At 46.2% G+C, this 23,216-nt stretch overlaps 1 protein-coding gene across 1 annotated transcript; it reads right to left on the bottom strand.

The window, feature by feature from the left end:
- Nucleotides 1-2,040: 2,040 nt before the first annotated feature.
- On the bottom strand, nt 2,041-23,048 carry AP1M2 (adaptor related protein complex 1 subunit mu 2). The gene is made up of 12 exons (XM_083483119.1): nt 22,855-23,048; nt 20,075-20,231; nt 19,300-19,367; nt 17,978-18,108; nt 17,299-17,446; nt 14,597-14,723; nt 13,147-13,289; nt 12,060-12,131; nt 10,938-11,096; nt 8,835-8,960; nt 5,979-6,054; nt 2,041-5,113 (listed from the first exon to the last, which is right to left on the bottom strand). Exons 1-12 carry the CDS (start codon nt 22,894-22,896, stop codon nt 5,091-5,093), a joined length of 1,272 nt encoding a protein of 423 aa, XP_083339245.1. The 5' UTR covers nt 22,897-23,048; the 3' UTR covers nt 2,041-5,090.
- Between the last annotated feature and the right edge of the window lie 168 nt (nt 23,049-23,216).

The raw sequence follows: 23,216 nt of genomic DNA on the forward strand, positions 1-23,216 counted from the left end.
TCTGCGCTCTCGGCTTCGGATACAATTGTAACCTTTGCCGAGCTTTCCCTTTTCTGCCGCCGGCCAATGGGAAGCCGGCTCCGGGCAGGGGAAGGCGTCTGCCGCCTCCTGATTGGCCGCCCTGGGGCGGGACGCTGGGCGGGCCTCCGCGATTCAAACGCGCGGTTCGGGCGGGAAGAGGCTCCGAGGCTCCGATCGCGCCCTCGCCGGGTCCCGGCGAGCGACAGAGGTCGCGACCCCCGGGAAGCGGGGCGGGAGGAGGGAGGCCGGGGAGGCGGAGGCTCTCAGGGCTGCGCGCCAGGCCCTGCACTCTGCACATGCTCGCTTAGATCGTAGAATTGTAGAACTCTACAATTCTACAGACGGGACCCCTGCGATGCAGAAATCTTAACTAGATAAATCCCTGGCACTCGACCTTTGCTTAAACCAAAAGGGAAAGATGGTCCACCACCTCTCATTGGAGTCTATCGAACAGTTCTTACTGTAAGGAAGCCCTTCCTGTCATTTAGTTAGAACAGGCACCCCCAACCTCAGCCCTCCAGATGTTTTTGGGACTACAACTCCCATCATCCCTGACCACTGGTCCTGTTAGCTAGGGATGATGGGAGTTGTAGTCCCAAAACATCTGGAGGGCCAAAGTTGGGGATGCCTGAGTTAGAATTTCCTCTCTTGCAACTTAAGCCATGGGTTCCGGTCCTACCCTCCAGAGCAGGAGAAAACAAGCTCGCTCCATCTTCTGTGTGACAGCCCTTAAGATATTTGAAGATGGCTATTATGTCTCCTCTCAATCTCAATTTTCCAGACTAAACATACCCAACTCTCTCAACAGTATCTCATAAGGCTTGGTTTCCAGACCCTGGCTCATCTCATCAGTCTTCGTCATCAGCACACATAGGAGCCAACTTCTAAAGGCCGAGGTCCCTTCAGCCCCCCATTAAATATTTGAGGGGGCCACCCCCCCCCAGGTAGATGGGCATTGCCATTCAAATGGTCTTTGTGCATATCATCTTGTGATTAAGTGGGGTGGGGCTTACCTGGGCACCCCTGTTTGCACATGTTCCAGCTTGTCAACATCCTTAAATTGTGGTGCCCAGAACTAGAGACAGGACTCCAGGTGGAGTCTGACCAGGGCTTGCTGATCGGGAGGTTGGCAGTTCGAATCCCCGCAATGGGTGAGCTCCCGTTGTTCTGTCCCAGCTCCTGCCAACCTAGTAGCTCGAAAGCACACTAGTGCAAGTAGATAAATAGGTACCACTGTGGCAGGATGGTAAATGGAATTTCTGTGCGCTCTGGTTTCCATCCCAGTGTTCTGTTGCGCCAGAAGTGGTTTAGTCATACTGGCCACATGATCCGGAAAGCTGTCTGTGGACAAACGCCGGCTCCCTCAGCCTGAAAGCGAGATGAGCACCGCACCCCATAGTTTCCTTTGACTAGACTCAACCTTCCAGGGGTCATTTACGTTACCTTTAACCTAGAGTGGTACTATTACTTCTCTTGTACTGGACACTAATGTAGATTCAGTTTGGAATAGCATGAGCCTTTTTTGCTGCTGCATCACACCGTTGACTCACGTTAAGCTTGTGGTCTGCTAAGACCCCTCGCTCCTTTCACATGCACTACCGTCAAGGTAAGTGTCCTCTATTTTATATTTGTGCAACTGGTTCTTCCTACCTAAGTGCAGAACCTTTCATTTGTCCCTACTGAAATTCATTTTGTTAGTTTGGACCCAGTTCTCCAATTTGCTAAGGTCATCTTGAATCCCAATTCTGTCTTCTGCAGCATTAGCTACCCCTCCCAGTTTGGTGTCATCTGCAAATTTGATGAGCATCCCTACAATTCCTTCATCCAAGTTATGTTTACTTGGGAGTCATTAGAATCATAGAACTGTAGAGTTGGAAGGGACCCCGAGGGTCATCTAGCCCAACCCCCTGAAATGCAGGAATCTTTTGCTCAACGTGGGGCTCAAACCCAGAAATTAAGAGTCTCATGTTCCACCCAGCAGTGGTTCTCAAACTTTTTCCCACACTTTCAGAATAAAAATTTGCTTCTGCCACACAGAATTCTTTTATTGATAAGAAATACATTGGGAAACAAAAACAAACAACTCTTAGCAGTGCTTGATTTATAACACAGAACACAACTATTTTATATTATGATCGTAGGAAATCCAGAAAGTATAAAACAATGCAGCTACAGAAGAACGTGAATTTTTCCCAAAATAGAATATTGATTTTCCTGGAATTTTCCGGCCATGCTTTCCATCCTTCCCTGCCACACCCTTTGGGGAACCACTGTTCTCAGGGAAGAATGCACAGGGCTTGGAGCAGCACACAATCCTATATACCTGTGTGAAGTGGGCACCTGCCAAAATCTGCTGGTGAGGGCTTTGGCTCCCCTGCCTGCTGTGTTTAGCAGGTTTCTCTTTGAACATAGATAGGAAGCTTATACAGTCGTACCTCGGAAGTTGAACACCTTGCGACTTGAACGTTTTGGCTCCCAAACGCCGCAAACCCAGAAGTGAGTGTTCTGGTTTGGGAATGTTCTTTGGAACCTGAACGTCTGACAGGGCTTCCGATTGGCTGCAGGAGCTTCCTGCAGCCAATCGGAAGCCATGCCTTGGTTTACGAACGTTTTGGAAGTCGAATGGACTTGCAGAACGGATTCCATTCAACTTCCAAGGTACGACTACAGACATGGAACAAATCACTCAGCAGCCCCAGAACTAACTTCTCTGATTTGCACACATTCCTTTCTGCAAGATCTAAGGTGGGGTTTTGCTATTTTGTTTGTTTGAGGGGAGGGGGACACACAGAGATATTTTAAAGGCTTGAACCCAGGTGCCAGGATATTCTTTGCATTTGCTCTGCCACCGACCACTTTGCAGGAACTGGTTTGGGAGGCTTGCAAGTTTGTCTCTGAGCTGCAGTTGGTATTGCTGGATCTGCAGGGGAACTTAATCAGGCATGAAGAAGAAGAAGAAGAGTTTGGATTTGATATCCCGCTTTATCACTACCCAAAGGAGTCTCAAAGCGGCTAACAATCTCCTTTCCCTTCCTCCCCCACAACAAACACTCTGTGAGGTGAGTGAGGCTGAGAGACTTCAGAGAAGTGTGACTGGCCCAAGGTCACCCAGCAGCTGCATGTGGAGGAGCCGAGACGCGAACCCGGTTCCCCAGATTACGAGTCTACCGCTCTTAACCACTACACCACACTGGCTCTCTAACTACATTATATTGGGGTGTGCCAAAATCCTAACAGGTGGAAGATTCTGGGACAGGTCTAAATTGGAGGCTTTTATAATGCAATTACTTTCTGCCATCTTGTTGCTACAGACCAACAAATCCTTTTCTGGGATTTTTCTCACTGTACCGTACTTAAATAGACAGCATTCACCTTGAGGCAGCTTCACTACTACTGAAATAGATCTGTACGTGGATCCATTTACATGCTGAGGCAGTGCTTTTTTTCTTAAAAAAATGTTTAGGGGTACTCTCATTTTCCTACTCATATTGAAATACTGCCCCCCCAATGAGGCCAAACTTAGATTCACAAAATGTTTAGGGGTATGTGTACCCCCAGGAAAAAAAGCACTGTGTTGAGGTATTTTTTCACAGTATAACCACATTTATTTTATCCGCTTGCTTTTAGTGGCTTAAAAAGGGAAAGTTGGGAAACTAGAATTCCCTTTTCTCAAAGGGCCCGATTCAGGTTCAGGTTCCTGTACAAATCAACAGTAGCTTCAGACTGTTTCCGTAGCAACCACATCACTGAGACAAGAGCAAATCAAAGGAAGATGGGTAGACAGGTTATCAGACTCTTGCATCCTAATTCTGTGTGTGTTCTTACTCAAACATGACGTCACTGCATTAAATGGGGCTCACTCCAATATAAATGTGCATAGACTAGTATCAATAAATATCAAGTGGATTAATTGCTAATCAGCTGGACATTCTCTTTTCCTGACCTTAGAGATGAAACCGAAGAAAGATTTAATAAGGGGAAATTGCATGTGGAGTATCTGGCTTTTCAAATAAACCAACTAAGAGGCAAAAGGAGCTCTGAAAGCACAAGCAGTCCTGAGCTTCAGCATTCCTCTCCAAATAATATTTGGTATTTTCCCTGTCAGGTGTCCAGAATGATAACTCCCACTATTGTACGAACTGGCCAGTATGATTGCAAGCAGCTCCACTTGTTGGCTGTAGTGAGGATGCTTAGAATGTAGGAAGAAGGTGGAACAGAAAACCAAAGGAAATGAGGACTAATGACACACAACAGTGTCATGGTCACCCTGTCGAAATGGCCCAACTTCTATTTACAGCTCATTGTGGTCTAAAGGACAATGGGAAGTAGTTTTGAGTCACAAATCTTAAAAATGAGGTAGCCACTATTCTCATCATACAATTAGGGAACAGACTGAGGGGGGGAAGGGGCTTGCTTGCAGCCACCCAGTGACTTTGTGCCCAGAAGCTCCTAGTTCTAGCTTCTACACACCATGGCAGGGCATGCTTTCTCTGCCCCTCTCTTCACCAGTCTAAGGCGCAGAGCAAGGTGCTTGTGGGGAGCTCAGCTTACCTTCCAGGCTGAGCCGAATGCTACACTCAGGTGAATGCTACCCGCAGGTGAAGCCAAACGCATCTCCCCCTGATGAGAACGCCAAGCTAAACTTTCGGAGCAAAGCATCACCACTGGTTCTGTGGAACCTTCTAAAGGAGGGAGGTTCTGAAAGAAGGCAAGACACCGGGAAGAGTCTCTCCATCCAGGAGTCCTGGCAAGGCACAGCCGGTTGGCGTTTCGCCACAGGTAAGTCCACTGCCACTCAGGTAGGGAAGCAATGCAGGTGCCATCTCAGGCAACAACCACAGTGCACCATTTCCCCCTGCAGACATCGGGCAAACCAGCCCAAGAAGTGTTGCCAAATCGAGCTGTGGTTGGGCAGAGGAGCAGGGTGGCATTTTGAGAGAAGGAGGAGACACACACACACACACACACACACACACACACACAATTTGCTTCAGAGAGTGCCAACAAAGGATTCTTGGGCCATTCAGGCTTCTTCATTTTTGATGGTGTCCAGCTCTGCAAGATCACAACTAATGTGTCCGGAGCTGGTAATCTGGAACAAAAAAGGTAGAGACTACGTTAGGCCTGGGTTGGGCCAGAAAGGTTCTTAAAAGTTCTGCCTTTTCCCAGAGCAGCTGTTATGCCTGCAGGAGATGTTGAGCGATCAGGACAGGCAGGAACGAACCTGCAAGGAGTGAGGAAGCTTTAGCAACGTGCTCTCTCCAGCTCTCAAAAGTTTCTCGTCTGTGAAATGGGAACACTGACAAACTCCCCCGCAGGGCTAATAGGATGGTGGAAAGTGGCCAATACTGCGTCAATTAAAAAAAGGGGGGCATTTCCAGAGATTGAGAAATCCAAATAATTACAAACCTGTATTGCTTCTCTCTTGGGTAGATTCACAGCTAGAATTGCGAAACATATAGGCAAAGAATGAGCCTTGCTGAAAGGGAATCAGCATAGCTTCTGCACAGGGAATCTTGGGTCTTTTAGGGGGAATTGTTAGACATGGTCATGGTCTGACACTCTAAGCACTACACCACACTGGCTCCAGCAGAAAAGACTCGTCATACAGCTTTTAGTACAGTGGAAGCTCGGGTTGCAAATGTGATCCGTGTGGGATGCACGTTCACAACCTGCAGTGTTCGTAACCCGCAGCGGCGCATGTGCACACGAGTGTGTTCCAATTCAGCACTGCTGCGCATGCACAAAGAGCAATTTGGTGCTTCTGCGCATGTGCGACCCCCGAATCCCAGAAGTAATCCGTTTTGGTACTTCCAGGTTTCGGCGGGTCCATAACCCAAAAAAACGCAACCTGAAGGGTCTGTAACCCGAGGTATGACTGTACACGGAAAGTGCTCAGCCAGGGAAAGCCAATGTCTGTACAACCTGTATGCAGCTCAGCTTCCTTGACAACTTACCCCCACTCTGGGTGATGTAGCGGACCCAAGGCAGAGCCTGGTACCCACTCTTCTCAATTATCTTCATGTACCGCACCTGGGTTAGAGAGGGGTAGCAGAGGAGAGGACAATAACAAGGGAGGGCATCTGTCAACCTCCTCTAAACCACCCATTGCCAGCTGGTCACAATGAAAGGCACTTTGAGTCTATGCAGCATCTTGGCAAATTGCCCCTGCCCCACCTTCTCCCAAAGAAATATTGGCTGCATTATTTATTATTATTATTATTATTATTATTATTATTATTATTATTATTATTATTACCACCACCCTTCATCCAAACATCACAGGGCAGTTCACAACATAAAAATACAAAACGAAAACACAAAATACATAACAAAAGCAAAGCACACCAATAACCCCGCTCCCACAGACACATTTAAAAGGCCATAGGATGTTAATCAGCCAAACGCCTGGTTGAGGAGAAACATATCTGCCTGGCGCCTAAATATATGTATGTAATGAAGGTGCCAGGGCATTTGTTTGTGCCCATCTCAAGTTCGTGGGAAAGGAATGCTTGGATCGTTATTTTTCAATGAACACTTTAAATTGGCCTCAAAGCAACAGAAGGGCTGTAGCTCCGTGGTAGAACAGATCCTTTGGATGCAGAAGGTTCCTGATTCAATCCCAGGTAGGGCTGGGAAAACCTCACCTGTGAAACCCAGAACTGTCAGCATAGACAATGCCGAGCTGCTCTACGGACCATTGCAATGGTCTGCCTGAGCAAAAGGCACCTCCCTATGTTCCTAAGGGAACAATAACCTGATTAGTGAGCCAAGTGTGGTTTACATGAGGGGAGGGAGAAGAGAGAGAAATGGTCAGCTTTTATATCTGCGTATTTGCTTTGTTCAGGCTTGGGAAGGGTGCTTACCGTAATTGGGGACAGGTAGGAGGGCGGAGAAATGGGAAGTGGGTGGCACTGTGGGTTAAACCACAGAGCCTAGGACTTGCCGATCGGAACGTTGGTGGTTCAAATCCCCGCGATGGGGTGAGCTTCCGTTACTCAGTCCCTGCTCCTGCCAACCTAGCAGTTCGAAAGCACGTCAAAGTGCAAGTAGATAAATAGGTACTGCTCTGGCGGGAAGGTAAACGGTGTTTCTGTGCGCTGCTCCGGTTCGCCAGAAGCGGCTTAGTTATGCTGGCCACATGACCCGGAAGCTGTACGCCGGCTCCCTTGGCCAATAAAGCAAGATGAGCGCCACAACCCCAGAGTCGGTCACAACTGGAACTAATGGTCAGGGGTCCTTTTACCTTTACTAGGAGGGCAGAGAAGGAAAACAAGCCATTCCACCTGTACTCCAGATATTCCCAATTCTATAAGCTAAGGAACAGAAGGAAACAATACCTTTCCCCCCTACAATGAGCTTGAAAGGATTGGGTCCCTGTTTACAGCAGCATAAATGGGATGGGAACATCTAGGAAGTCTCTTGACACACACCTCCTATAGTCAACGTTCCCAATAGAGATTTATTGTGTGTCAAACCCGCAGGTGATCCTGCTATCATTGCTAGAGGAGAACTTTCCGTGTTGAGGGTTGAGCAGGAAGACTGCAGCAGACACACACACCCGTTGTTTTATTTTGTTTTATTTTTTAAAAAGAGGGTTGCAGGTAAGGCTAGGATTCTGGGTTGCATAGTCCCTATCCTGTCTAGCAGAGCTAGGCAGAGAGCTAGGATGCAGTGTATTCTCTATTATTATTATTATTATTATTATTATTATTATTATTATTAGTTTTCAATTTTAAAATTACAGCATTTTCCATTCTTTTACAGTAGTTCTTTTAGACAATTTAGATAGTTTATAAATCTTACTTGGCTGCATATACATTAATTCCTTCACCTTCTTTTCCTCATTCTCATAACCTTTATATGTTGTCAACTGTTGGTCACAAGGTATCCCCTACCTGGAATTTATATTTGAGGTCATTTTTTTTGTAAATATTCCCCTAAATACTTCCACTCACTCCTCGTCCGTTTGGAGTGTATTCCCTCCCATCACCAGCAGGAGCCATTGAAACAAGTTCAAATATTGGACTTCCAGGGAGTTTAAATCCTCAGCTACAGTGTAATCGAGATGCCCCTTTCGTATGCAGCTTTGGGAAGAGAGTTTAAATAATTCCAAGAACCATTTTACAGTGGTACCTCGGTTTACGAACTTAATCCGTTCCGGAAGTCCGTTCCTAAACCAAAACCGTTCTTAAACTGAGGCACGCTTTCCCTAATGAGGCCTCCTGCTGCCAGTGCCCTTCCACCGTTTGGATTCCGTTCTTAGACTGGGGTAAAGTTTGCATTCAAACCGGGACACTACTTCCGATTTTGCGGAGTTCGTAAACCGAATCGTTCGTAAACAGGACTGTTCTTAAACCGAGGTACCGCTCTATATCAGCAGATGGTAGCTACTTGCTCTTAACGTTTTAACCAACCACATGCCGTTTGCACTAAATCACAGCTTGGAGTCTGCAGTCAACCCAGTTTGCCTCTCAGTCAACCCCCCCCCCAAAGTTAGCTCTCACAAGTGTACAGAGTATGGGTAGGCAAACTAAGGCCTGGGGGCCGGATCCGGCCCAATCACCTTCTAAATCCAGCCCACGGACAGTCTGGGAATCAGCGTGTTTTTACATGAGTGGAATGTGTCCTTTTATTTAAAATGCATCTCTGAGTTATTTGTGGGGCATAGGAATTTGTTCATGCCCCCTCCCAATATATAGTCCGGCCCCCCACAAGGTCTGAGGGAGAATGGACCTGCCCCCTGCTGAAAAAGTTTGCTGACTCCTGGTACAGAGCCCCACTTTTCCATCTTCCAGTCAACTCCAGCTCACCTGTATCCCAGAGACTGTGAAGTAGGGGATCTCAAAACGGACTGAGATGGGCGGACGTCCCTCCAGCTCCTCATTCTCAACACTGGGCAGCCCAAAGTGGGCTCTCATCAGGTACTCCTTGCCACCCTGCAGAGCCAAATGCAAGAGAAGGTAAGGTCTTCTTCTTTAAGTCAATGGTTATGCAGGCCAGCCAATGCAACAACCTGACCCTAATAACCAAGAAGTGTAAATGAAGTTCATCAATGGCCACAGGAAAGGGGTAAGAAAATCCACCTTGGCATTTTCCTTACAGATCACATCCATTTGAACAATTTACATCCACATTTTCCTTACAGATCGCATCCACTTGGCATTACAAGTCCTTACAGATCACATCCATGTGTGTGTTTTTGTGTGTTTTTAAAATGTATTTTTATTAAAGATTTCTTAGTTTACAAAAGTACGTGCATTGTCTCTTTTTTTCAAGCTGCGTTTCCTACGGATCAGTTTCATTTGTTGTGAGACATTAGTATCACATGCAGTATTAGGTTGGGAAGAAAAGGGGGGAGGGGAGAATGGTGAGTGGAGTGGGGTGGTATGGTAATGCCAATAAATAATAATAATAGCAATAATAGCAATAATAATAATAATAATAATAATAATAATAATAATAATAATAATAATAAATTATTTATTATTATTATTATTACCCTGCCCATCTGGCTGGGTTTCCCCAGCCACTCTGCGCAGCTCCCAACAGAATACTAAAAACACGACAAAATATAAAACATTAAAAAGTTCCCTAAACAGGGCTGCCTTCAGATGTCTTCTAAAAGTCAGATACCGGTAGTTACAGGTAGGTAGCTGTGTTGGTCTGCCATAGTCAAAGCAAAACAAAATAAATAAAATTAAATTAAAAAAATTAAAAATTCCTTCCAGTAGCACCTTAGAGACCAACTAAGTTAGTTATTGGTATGCGCTTTCGTGTGCATGCACACATTTATCTGAAGAAGTGTGCATGCACACGAAAGCTCATACCAATAACTAACTTAGTTGGTCTCTAAGGTGCTACTGGAAAAAAGTCAGAGAGTTGTTTACTTCCTTGACATCTGATGGGAGGGCGTTCCACAGGGCAGGCGCCACTACTGAGAAGGCCCTCTGCCTGGTTCCCTGTAACTTGGCTTCTCTCAGGGAGGGAACCACCAGAAGGCCCTAGGAGCTGGACCTCAGTGTCAGGGCTGAAGGATGGGGGTGGAGACACTCCTTCGGGTATACGTCTATTCTTTTACTTAGTGCATGTGTGGGGTTTTGCATCAGCGTCACTTGTATGGGTTCTCTTGCTATTCGCTTGTTGTACTTCCCTAGTGGTGAGAGAGGTTGGGGTGGCCAAGGGTGTGGTTGGTTGTCTTTGGTTGGCTGTAGTGAGATTTGGTTTTTTGTTTGAGTGGAGGGTGGGTGGGTGGATTTTTGGATCAGTTGCATTCATGTTTTCTCAAGGTTTGCTGGCACCTAATGGACAGGGAAAAGGGACGCGGGTGGCGCTGTGGGTTAAACCACAGAGCCTAGGACTTGCCGATTAGAAGGTCGACGGTTCGAATCCCCATGACGGGGTGAGGTCCCATTGCTCGGTCCCTCCTCCTGCCCACCTAGCAGTTCGAAAGCACGTCCAAGTGCAAGTAGATAATAGGTACCGCTCCGGCGGGAAGGTAAACGGCGTTTCCGTGTGCTGCTCTGGTTCGCCAGAAGCGGCTTAGTCATGCTGGCCACATGACCTGGAAGCTGTACGCCGGCTCCCTCAGCCAATAAAGCGAGATGAGCGCCGCAACCCCAGAGTTGGTCATGACTGGACCTAATGGTCAGGGGTCCCTTTACCTTTAATGGGCAGGGATTCATGAGCAACTATAGCACACTTAACAGTGGAAGCTCTTGACCAATACCAACTGCTCACCTCTTCCATTGCCACCCAACAAACTTGCAGGAGCACTGGACCATGTAACAGAATTGCCCCCTTCCCAAATGCAATGGAAATGTCCTAGGGTTAAACCTGCATCTTTGAAATCATCTGCAAAATTCAAAGGACAGAATGGGGGAGGAGATTTGTGGGAAAGGGGGCGTCTCTCTCACCGGGAACGACTTGATGCTCCAGACGACAACATTCTTCTCAGGCTGGTATTTTGCACTGCCGATGCTGGTTTTGAACTTGGGCGAGTCGGCATCACTCGGGACCGGGACACATATCTCTACTCCATTGGCCACCGATTGCTTCTTGAATTGGCCCTTTGCCTTTCCAAAAGGGAGAAAGACAGAGAGATGCTCACAACAGTCTGTGTTTCACCCCTCTGCCACAAGAGGAGGCAAGCCAAGGTACATTCTACCACATGTGGTGGACATGTAAAATAGTAAAAGAATTCTGGGAAATGATATATAATGAATTGGAAAAAAAAATGTTTAAGGTAACTTTTATCCAAAACCCAGAAGCCTTTTTATTGGGATTAATAGGAGATGAAAGACCTAAGGACTTAAAAAGACTGATTATGTGTGCAAAAACAGCCACAAGAATGCTTTTTGCCCAGAAGCAGAAGGAAGAAAAAGTTCCAACCAAAGAAGAGTAGATAACCAAGATGATGGACTATGCTGAAATGGCAAAGATGACCGTGAAGATCAGACACCAAGATGATAAAAAAATTTAGTCAAGAGTGGGAAAAAATTATAGCGTATCTCAAAGACCACTGCAGATATCTAAAAACATTAGCAGGATTGTTATAACACTTATAATGTAATATGACTTAAGTTTTAAAACTGGGGATACAAAATGAATTTGAAAAATGTAATTAGATGCAATAGAATAAATAGAAAAAAATTGAAACCAGGGGAGGGTGGGGGGGATGTCCAGGGATTTAAGTAATCTCATGTGTGAACAAATTGAAAATGATTTAAATGTATATGAATTTTGTCTAAAAAATGAAAATAATTTTATTTTATTTTTTAAAGAGAGAGAAGGTGAGCCAAAGCAAGTTTTGAGCCAGGAGGGGCAGAGCTCATCACTGCTGTAGTGCTCCATGGAAGACTGGGAAGTGATCTCATTTCTCCAAAGCCCATACAATTCCCGCTTTTTGGATGATTTGGAGCAGCTGTTAAAGAGGGAACAAAATCTATAGCAATAAATAGCCAAATATTTTTTGTCCTCTTTATTATGTGTTTTCCTCCGATCACCTAAGGGTAGCAGTATCCCTCAAAGAAACTCACCTTCACCATAATCTCCACTCTGCTGTGAGAGAACTTCTCAATGACAGACTCTATCCAGATGAGGGGCTTCACCTTCAAGCAAAGAGAGAGAGAATCTCATTCATGGGGTCCAGAGACTCCAGCAGGTTAGAGCCAAAGAGCAAGAGGTTAATGGGAGGTGTGTCAGGCATGATGAAAGCTCAGAACACCTACAAATCCTGTCATCTCGGCTTCATCAGTCCTGTATATTTGTGCCACCTTGGAGCAGCCAGGCGAAAAACCCTAAGAACCAGGTCGTATTTATCTTGCATTCACCAAATAACTCTTATCACCATTGTTTGGTGATAGCAAGATAAATACTACAAGCAGTTATTTTCCTATTGCTTGAACAAGTGCCAGGGCAATAGGACACATCTGATGAAGGAGAGTTTCATAGCTGTCAACTTTCCCCTTTTTTTGCAAGGAATCCTATTCGGAATAAGGGAATTTCCCTTAAAAAAAGGGAAATGTTGACAGCTATGGAGAGTTTTTGGAGCAACCATCCCTGGCCTTCCTCTGAGCTTTAACATTTAACAGCAATGAGTTCTATTAACTGTCATGTTGGGGGGGAAAGAGATCTGAGAAAGAAAGCCATGCCTTTTGAAGTACTGTGGGAATGTACAAAGTGATGGGGTTATTTCTAGTGTGGTTTATCCAAACAGTGCAATAGTACATATATAGGGTTGCTGTTCCACATGTTTTATAGCGGCAGAGAATAGATGTCTCAATATATAGATAATCTGCACCACTACAAGGTCAGCCAGCTGCAACCGTGACTGGCTCAAGATCTGAAGATAACGCGCATGGCTTCCTCAACAAGGAACCAGTTCGTCAACTGGGTGTAATTCCTGCTATCCTTCTGCAAGGAACTCTCTCTTCCCTGACAGCATCCGCCTATAGATAAGTAGGCAAATGACCTAGCTGGGCATGAATCATTAAGAAAAAAAAGCTAATCTGGGAAAATTAGGCAGCTACTGCCTCAGTGCCACCATGCACAAAGGAGTTGCCTCTGTACCCAATGAGATCACCATGGCATCACTTTTTCCTGGGGTCTGAATCCCAGACTAACCTGTGTGTTCAGCCGATAGGACATGAGCTCAAAATCTCCATCAGGTGGGATAAAGGAGATGGTCCGGTCGTTGTCAAAACGTGACAGCCGCACACATTGATGGAACTTGACATCTTCCAGCTCCACAGACTTATTTTTTCCACCTGAGAAGTCAGAAGTGTGGCTGTCACAATTGCCCAGGGGATAGCAGGGGAGAGACTATGCTCTAGCCAGAGAAAAACAGCTGCCTGTCCTTGTGATTCTTGGCCTCTCAGTGTGGAATGGTCTCATTAAATTTGAAGGTTCATTATTGTTCCACAAGATGTGTATTTCTTTAAAGGCCAGAGCAAATAACATGACCTAGTTTTACAGCTGTGAAGCAGTATAGCAGGTGCTGTTAAGTTGTGGTAATTAAGCTGTTGGGTATGGTATATAAAGAGCAGTATGTAGCTCTCTCGGTACCCTGGTCGGATGGGTCATGCTTATTGATTTAGTGTAAAAGGAGTTTTTGTTTTTGTTATTAAAACCTAGCAAAAGTTACTTTTGCGTTCCTTGTAATATGTGGTCTCCCCAGCACGCCTTCTGAAGCGCAACTAATCTGCAAATAGCCAACACTCAGAACTGTGGGGAAGGTGCTTGCAAATAATAAAAATAAAATAGAATAATAATTTATTATTTATTCCGTACCCATCTGGCTGGGTTTCCCCAACCACGCTGGGCAGTTTCAAACAAAGTATTAAAATACAGTGGTCTGTTAAACATTAAAAGCTTCCCTAAACAGAGCTACAACTCTAAAAGTCTCGTAGTTGTTCTTCTCTTTGACATCTGGTGGGAGGGCATTCCACAGGGCGGGTGCCACTACCGAGAAGGCCCTCTGCCTGGTTCCCTGTAACTTGGCTTCTTGCAGTGAGGGAACCGCCAGAAGGCCCTTGGTGCTGGATGATGGGGGTGGAGACGCTCCTTCAGGTATACTGGACCGAGGCCGTTTAGGACTTTAAAGGTCAGCACCAAGACTTTGAAAAGGAGGTTGTTGTTTTTTAAAAAAGTCATTATTAAAGCCCTCAACTTTAAAACACAAACACCCAAAGACTGGAAGCAGCAGAAATATGTGAGTATTTGGCAGAAAAAAACAGAGGCTGTCCATTCCCAAAACATTAAAAGTTACCAGGAAGTTAATGACGAACGAAAGAAACTGCATATTTCATAGACACATCCAGATGTGCGGGTGCTGCTCTGGTGTTTCAGTACAAAGAGAGAGAGGGCCCCCCAAAAATGCACCTGTATGAATGCTACTTTTAAAAATAAGCTCCTGGCCTGAAATTACACCTTATCTATATAAAATGAAAAACCGCAACAATAAGCAAAATCTCTACTGTGTTCCCCTGCCCAACATCTCCCGCTGCTGGAGGCTCTCTCTGCCCAGCCCACCCAACTGCTGGTGCTCCTGCTTTCAGGGCACTGGGTGACTTACGTCCTGTGATCTCAAAGAGCACCCTGTCGTTGAGGCCCAAACGCAGCTCTGGCATGCCGGAGAGGAAGACCTTCAGCTTGATGGAGCCCACAATCTCACTCAGCAGGACACTCCCATTGGCATTCACCTGGAAGACAGAGCAGGATCTGAGTCTCGGGGTCACAACTCCTCCCATCTCCTCTCTTTGCCTGGAAGAAGGGGGGCTTCTCCCTCCTGTCCCTGATGACAACCAGGCTAAAACTGCAGCAGCAGTCTTGGAATGAGCTAGTTCAGTTTAATGCAGTTTGCTGAATTAGTTCAAAAATCTCTTAACTATGCCTTATAGTACACTAGTATTTTTAGTGTTCTGTTGGAAGCCACCCAGAGTGGCTGGGGAAACCCAGCCAGATGGGCAGGGTATAAATAATAAAAAATTATTATATTAATTAATACAATTAATTAATTAATTAATTAATACAATTAAAATTGTGGAAACCATTTGGAAATAGTGTATTTCTGAGGTTTGATGGCTCATAGCCCCACTTTTTTTGGAGTAATACCATAAAATTACATATCAATAGAAAGATAATTTAATGAAGAATGTAATGCAACAAAGTTTGCTCAATTATCTGTATTCTATCAAAAGTTATAGCCAAATAACCAGAAAAAGGATGCACAATCTGCTTAGGTTATAGTAGCTTCCCATCATCTGAATGCAGCCAATGAGCATTGAGTGTTTAGAGAGACAATCATATGTTATGGGCCGTCAAACCTCGGAAATGCACTTTTTCCAAAAGGTTTCCACAACTTTGGCCACTAGTGTAGTTCCCACAACTGCCGAGTGAACTGAATGTAAATTGTTCATTTTGAGGGAGAGCTTTTAAATGTTTTCTTAGCTTCAGGTTCAATCTCCTACATGCATTTTCTACTGATTACATTCTTTGGGCTTTGAAGTTTAAGGATCATAATTGTTGGGAATAATAAACCAAACAATTCACATTCCACTGTGTTTTCTTAAGCATATTTTATACTTCAGCCCAGCAGCTTGTAACATTCTGAATGCTGAGGGTAAAATAATTGGATGTATTTGAACTGAACACGAACAGAACTAAAGGGATGAATATAAACTGGAATTAGTTCCTTTTTGGACACCTTGAATTTGAATTCAAACTAGTCCCTTTTAAAAATGGACTTTCAAAGCCCAGGGAAGTCCCCCACCAGTACACAAAACATCATGGAAACAACATTACTCAGTACTTAGATGTGCTGTGCGCAAACTAAAATCATATATGAGTTGGCAGACTCAGGCATATCGGATCTGCTTTGTTTTTGCACTAGAAACCAGAGATCCTCCAACTGGATCTAGGTGCAAAATGGGGGGTGGAGAGAGAAACAGCACACAAAATCAAGGAACATGTTCAGCCCAGAAGTGGGTCTCAGTACAAGAACTGAGGGGAAGAACCATAAAAGTCACTTTGTGCTGGGGGGGGGGGAGGTGGGATATTTGCATTGCCGGGGGTTGGACTAGATGACATTTGGGTTCCCTTCCAACTCTACGGTTCTATGAAATGCACTAAATAAATAAGGTAAAGGCAAAGGGACCCCTGACCATTAGGGGTCATCTCGCTTTATTGGCCAAGGAAACCGGTGTACAGCTTCCGGGTCATGTGGCCAGCATGACTAAGCTGCTTCTGGCGAATCAGAAACGCTGTTTACCTTCCCGCCAGAGTGGTACCTATTTATCTACTTGCACTCTGACGTGCTTTCGAACTGCTGGGTTGGCAGGAGCAGGGACCAAGCAATGGGAACTCACCCCCTCGAGAGGATTTGAACCACGACCTTCAGATCAGCAAGCCCTAGGCTCTGTGGTTTAACCCACAGCGCCGCCCGCGTTCCTGTAAGTAGCGTAAAGGTAAAGGGACCCCTGACCATTAGGTCCAGTCGCGGATGACTCTGGGGTTGCGGCACTCATCTTGCTTTATTGGCTGAGGGAGGCGGCGTACAGCTTCCGGGTCATGTGGCCAGCATGACTAAGCCACTTCTGGCGAACCAGAGCAGCGCATGGAAATGCTGTTTACTTTCCCGCCAGAGTGGTACCTATTTATCTACTTGCACTTTGATATGCTTCCGAACTGCTAGGTTGGCAGGAGCTGGGACTGAGCAACGGGAGCTCACACACTCTAATCATAAAGAGAGAGAAATCTATTCCTGCCCTTCATTTCAGCAGAAAGGGGCGTGGAGCAGCTTCTGTTGCTGTTGAGAAACCCAGAGCTCGCCCAGGGATCTCCAGTAGATCCCGAGCTACCTTTTGCCCACTTTCCTTTTCTCATCTTATCATCATCTCTTCTGAGCTCGTTTGCTGTCAAAGCTGATGCTCTAAGAGGAGAAAATACTGGTTCAGGGCAGATCACCGCCATCCCTGTGGGAGCACCACCGTCACCAATGGAAACCAGCATTTCTCTCAAGGGAGACACACACGGCCTCCTCTGAGCAGCTGCCAGCGACACAGCTTTCCTCCTGCACTCCGCTGAGAAAAGCCAAGCACCCGAGCAACTTCATGTCACCAGAGTTGATGCCCATGTAATATTTAATGGAAGAGAATTCCATTGGGCAGGTGCCGCAAGACAAAAGGCCATGCCAACTTTTTCGGCTCCTCGCAATGTTGCCTGGATACCTACGTACCTAGGTGAGCCAGATGGACCCACATTCCTGCAATAACTCACCAGCAGATTGACAGATTCAATGACATCAATGAAGACTTCGTTCTTCTTATATTTGATGCCCTCCGACCTCCAGGAGACTGCATTGGTGACGGTGGGTGGAACGCGGGATTTGCCCGTGTCGAGCTTGTTGCCCTGCTGAGTGATGTACCTACATCAGAGTGAAGAGGGGGCGAGATCAAGATCCAGAACTGCCCTAATAAGATGCAGTCATTCCACTTCCCAACAAGCACACCTTTTCAAAGGATTGCGGGGGACTGTAAAGAGCACCTTCTGCTATCTAAAGCAGAATCAGCATCTCAGCAAAACTTCACATTGCCTGGACTGAAACACAAATTCACAATAAAATGCATGTTTGAAATATTGATAGTTCAGATTTTGACATTCGCTTCTGAGCCCTCCAACACTGAAATTTAAGTATCTCTTCAGATCTCATTTCCCCCAAACTGAGGCCCCCTCAGAAATAAAGTTTGGCCCAAGCAGAATGATTAACATCTGAATTCAACACTTGAGATTTTACACATGGGAAACATTTTGTTCCACTTGAACTCCTATATACCCATCCTCAGCACATATAGTTTTCAAATCCTGTTAGGTCATTTATTTGCACAATGTCAGAAAGAGGTAGCAGGAAAGCAGGGGAAAAAAGGTTAGGAGAGGGGGAGCAGACCAAATGACTCACTCCTGCAAAATTTTACTATCTGTTGTCTGGGGAAACCCAAAATCCATAAGCTCATCCAGCAGTTCATACACAATGACAAAATTGTCACGGATGCTCTCTTCTTCCAGCTCCTTGAAATATTCAGAAAAGACCTGACAATGAAAGAATGAAAGGTTCACCCTACTGGATTTTATACAGAAGAGGTGACCCCCCCCCCAGTCCAGAGGTGAAGAGCCTAGAATTCCGCAGCCCCAATATGTACCCAAATTCCAAATTCCAGAACTTTGATCCATCTACATTTGGCTCAAGTGCATCTTTCTTGCAGAATTCCCAGTGTGGGATGCATTAGTCATTGGGAAAGGAAGACAGATGGGCCCTTCTGGTATGCATAAGGGGCAGAGAGTTGGTTTCATATGGGTTGCTATACCCCCATTGCAGCCTTGCCAGATGGCGACGTCTACTTCAGTTTTCCCTAAACATCTGATAAGCGGCACACTTTTATTCTGAATTAAAATGGGAAGCAAATCCAAAGTAAATTGGATTTACATTTAAAGTTCTTAAGTGTAAGAGTGTTGTTTTAAACTGGTTTCCATTGGTGCTAAAATGTTGGGGTTTTTTAATTGCTCTGTTATTTTAATTGTTGTAAATCAGAGATGGGGAACCTATGACTCTCCAGATGTTGCAAGCTACAACTTCCATCATCCTTGTCTATTTGCCATGCTGGCTCAGGTTGGTGGGAGCTTCTGGAGGGCACAAATTCTTCACCCCTGCTGTAAATTTTATAAAACTGTGCCTTGAAGTTATTATTACCTTTTAACAAAACTTGAGAGTGAATACACTAAAAGACAGCATACAAGTTCAGTTTTCAAAGGCTGGAAACAAGGGGTAGAAGAAGCCAGATTTTATGCTACGAAGGGCAAACTGGCCTTTCATCCCTGGCCCCAAAAAGATACTATCAGGGTTTGTAGTGCCAAGATGAAACCCAAAGCCTCAAGATCATTTGCAGGGAGGGCAGGGGTGCCAACCTGGCAAAAATATTGGGGGACCCCAGGTACGCCCTGCCCCGCACAATCGATCACATGATGCAGTGGACACACAGCATTTGAATGGCAATGCCCATCAGCTTTGGGGCAGGCAGGCCCCATCAAATATTTTATTGGGGGGGGGGGCACGAAGGGATCTCAGCACCTAGGAGTTGGCTCCTATGGGGGAGGGTGTGTGTTGTCTGCATGCTACTCCAAGCCAACAGAATAACACAATGGGGAAGTCAAAGATAGCATCAGCCTTTCCTATCTTGGTGCCCTGTTCTTCTTTGTACATCTAAAAATGGCTCCTTGACTTACCTCTACCACTTTATAGAGAAAAGAATACACTAGTGAGGCATTGGCATTCTTCATGGTTAAGGCCACCACTGCACAAAAGGTTAAGGGTAAAGAAAGAGATTTCTGAACTGCTGGACTAGAGACTTGGGAATGGTCGGGAAGGAGTATTGGCTTTGGGGGACTTTAGCCTAAATAAAGGACATAGCCACCAGTGCCAGGCAGTAGATTAACACTGCGATGCACAGAAACCACATGTGGATTCTTCAGTGGTTGTTTCCTTGGACTGGATCTTGCACCAGTTTGCAGTTTTCCCTTTTTGGGACCAGCCTTTCAGCTCTCATCTGACAACTCAGCTCCTAACATGAGGCTTCTGTCTAGCCAAAGGGATTCTGCACATGCTTCATTCTTGCCAAGGGGTCAGCAACATTTTTCAGCAATGGGCCGGTCCACCGTCCCTCAGACCATGTGGTGGGCCGGACTATATTTTGAAAAAATATATATGAATGAATTCCTATGCCCCACAAATAACCCAGAGATGCATTATAAATAAAAGGACGCATTCTACTCATGTAAAAACACACTGATTCCTGGACCGTCTGCAGGTAAGTAATGTTCCCCTAACTTGGATGGCTTTAGAAGACAAATTCATGGAAGAAAAGGCTATCGAAGATTACCGGCCCTGCTGGCTATGCGCCACAGTTGGAGGCAGTAGTGTTTCTGAATCCAGTTGGACTTGGGTTTTGCCCCTCACAGGGGCTGCAGCATCCCACCCCCCTCCCTGGAATTAAAAGGATACAGTAAATGTTGCTGTGCTTGATCCAAAGGAAATGCACTTTCCCACGGGACAGGAGTGGCGTCAGGGCACTTTCTTCCTCCTTCTGCATCAAGAGCGGCATGAAGTAGTCAATCTCTGACATGTTCACATCTCCTTTGTAGTTGCGGCTGATGAGCGGCTGGAGGATGGGAAAGAAGCTTAAGTCACACTAGCCTTGCATGGCTGACATTGAGACAGCCATAGTGCGTTGCTCACGTTATCACTGACGCTTCCTCTAAGTAGCATCATGTATGTCATTCACCCACACACCGTTTTCCAGGGAGGAGGTTTAGACTGGGACCCTTTACCCACCTACCTGGGAGTAAGCCCCATAGAACTTAATAGGACAAACATCTGAACAGACACTCTTGAATTCTGCTGTTAGGTGCAAGTCTTCAAGGTTGCATTCTCACCCTGTATTTCCTGGCCACATATGTGAGTCATAGCACATCCCAGTCAAATAAACAATAGCTCTTCTCTGTCTAACGGGCCTTTAGTTCTCTCCTTTGTGCTTTTCAGAGCCGGCTCTGCCATTAGGCAGAAGAAGCAATTGCCTCAGGTGACAGCAGTCCCAGCCCGACTTCTAACCATTTGCCTCAGTGGGAGAACAGAGATGTGCACCACAAGCCTCTCATGTACCCCCTAAACTTGCCAGCTGCTGTCAGGGGCGATGGAGGAAACCGTCCCCCTGGCACAGCTGGAGTAAGATTCAACTGCTAATCTGGCCAGCTTCTCTACATGGAACAGGGAGGGAAGCAATATCGTCCTTTGCTTCAGGCAGCAAATTGTCCCCTGGTCTTTTTCATCCTTTGACAAAGTTGTTATTTTAGAGATGTGGTGGGAGGAAAAGGAAAATGCAGCTGTACCATAATATTCCCCACCTCCAGAGCTATCTCTGTCACGGACCAGGCTTCCCTTTCATGCCACACTATTTTCAAAAATGCGATACTGTACCTCCATGATCTTGCCCGCACAAGATCCTATTCAAAATGCAGTGCATAAACTCAGCTTTGTGTAAGATAGGGGGCACCCGTCATCAGAAGATTCCCCAAGTACTTCACTTACAGCAAACTCCTATAAGCTAACTACTCCAAAAGTAAGTCCCATTGAGTTCAGTTGGGCTTACTTCCATGAAGCAATGCAGCCTTAATAGTTGTTGTTATTATTATTAATAATATGCATGTAGATGAATTTTTGGATTGTTTAAAAATGCTTAATCAGAGTATAACAGCCCCTTATGTATATTTATTACCATCCTATTACAGAAGGGGAGGGGGCAGTGATGCAGACAAACTAGTATCCCTAGCTAACAGGACCAGTGGTCAGGGATGATGGGAGTTGTAGTCCCAAAACATCTGGAGGGCCAAGTTTGCCTATGCCTGATGTAGACTGTTGTTTGCCTAACAACATGTAGTAAAGCTATAGCTGCGCTGAGACTTGCATTATTACACAGTACAGTGGTACCTCGGGTTACAGGTGCTTCAGACTCCGCTAACCCAGAAACAGTACCTCGGGTTAAGAACTTTGCTTCAGGATGAGAACAGAAATCGTGTGGCGGCAGCGCGGCGGCAACAGGAGGCCCCATTAGCTAAAGTTGTGCCTCAGGTTAAGAACAGTTTCAGGTTAAGAACAGACCTCCAGAACGAATTAAGTTCTCAACCCGAGGTACCATTGTAATTGTAATTGTTAATAAAATTGCTTTGGGGGGGGGATTCTATAAGAGCGGGGGGCAGGGAGTAAATGTCTGAACAGTATTAGCATGCTTCTCATTCCAGTATTGAACAAACCGAGCAGTCTAGCAAATAAATCTGTTTGTCACCAATCTCCTCGATCTTGTGTTCACATGTTGACTTTTCCGCTCAGGTTCTTAACTGCTACCTTGCGCTAGCTCTGATGCTGTTTCTCTCTTCCACAAATTGGCCTACTACTGTTCTGAACCCTGCCATCAACTGTTCTTGTTGTTGTTGTTTTGAACGGGTAGCAGCAGGCAGTTCCAGTGTGCACAGCTTATCACCCAGAAAACAAATGTTTTTTTCCAGTTTCTGTTCCTTAAAGTGATGGGCTCAGGGCTCATTCTGCTTTGCTGCTACAGCTCTGGCCCTGCTCTTTCACCCATTTGAAGCAACCTAGCTGGTCTAACAGGCTCCCTGATGCAACCAGAGCCAGCAGGATGGCAGAAAGCAGGTCCACACGCTCCGGAAGCAACATTCCCAGACTGCCTCCGTTCACTAAGCGGTCACAATTGTCAGACCGCTCCTCAGCCTAGAAAAGGAGGGCCAAAAGAATCTCCTTCACACCCGCTGCAACACGAAATAGCCTGTGATGGAGCACCAACAAGCCCCAGCTCTGGGATAGGGGATGCCAGCCAGACACAGCACAGGTGGGCCCCATCTCCCGGAAGGTGGGAGCCGCAGGAAGAAACCTTGCCACCAGGGCCAGGAGCACCCATCTCTCTTCTTGTGCCCAGAGGCAAAGGTGGCCTAGCAGTTAGAAGGCACAGCCAGGCCACCTGGGTGCTACTCAGCTCCCCACCTGGTCTCAAGAGGCTTTAACTTCCTTTTCTCTAGGCTGAAAAGTGAAGAGGGGGATAAGGGCACACAGTATGAATGGAAGCCTGCACCAGGTAACACCCAGAAACTTGGATCTGGCGAGCGGAAATACTGGAGGGTGTAGAGAGAAGGGGGAGTTATTTGGGAAACTTCGCCTGGAGGGTGGAGGCTGCTCTGCCCCACCTGAGAGGAAGATCTGGGGGTCACACTCACCTTGCCTTTCAGGTCAAGGATAAAAACTGCCGAGGCGGACATGCTGCTCCTGCTGCGCCCACTTCCTCCTCCTCTCCTGCTTCGCTCGCTCTCGGCAGCTACCTGGGCTAGGTGAGGGCGCTGCGCCTACAGGTGAGCTGGGCTGCCTTAAAGGAGAGGAGGCGGAGGCAGCAGCAGCAGGAGGGTGTGGGATAGAAGTCCTCCGACAGAAAGGAAGTGGGAGGACAGACGTCGCAGTTTCTCTCTCGAGCGAGGGGCCGGACAGACGTGTGCACGCGCGCAAGCGAGTATCCCCATAGGATCCCAGCCGAGATCCCGATCCCGTGTGCAGAGAGGCTGGGAAGCAGAGGAACGCCCCGTTC

Source organism: Podarcis liolepis (assembly GCF_965112155.1).
Source record: "Podarcis liolepis genome assembly, chromosome: 17".
NCBI lineage: Eukaryota > Metazoa > Chordata > Lepidosauria > Squamata > Lacertidae > Podarcis > Podarcis liolepis.

What these genes read in the sequence shown, in the direction of transcription:
- AP1M2 (XM_083483119.1), bottom strand. Translation starts at nt 22,896, where the DNA reads ATGTCCGCCTCGGCAGTTTTTATCCTTGACCTGAAAGGCAAG. An exon ending in CCTATCGGCTGAACACACAG is followed by an intron (nt 12,132 to 13,146) that starts GTTAGTCTGGGA and finishes CTTTGCTTGAAG; the next exon opens with GTGAAGCCCCTCATCTGGAT. An exon ending in GGAGCATCAAGTCGTTCCCG is followed by an intron (nt 8,961 to 10,937) that starts GTGAGAGAGACG and finishes TTGGCTCTGCAG; the next exon opens with GGTGGCAAGGAGTACCTGAT.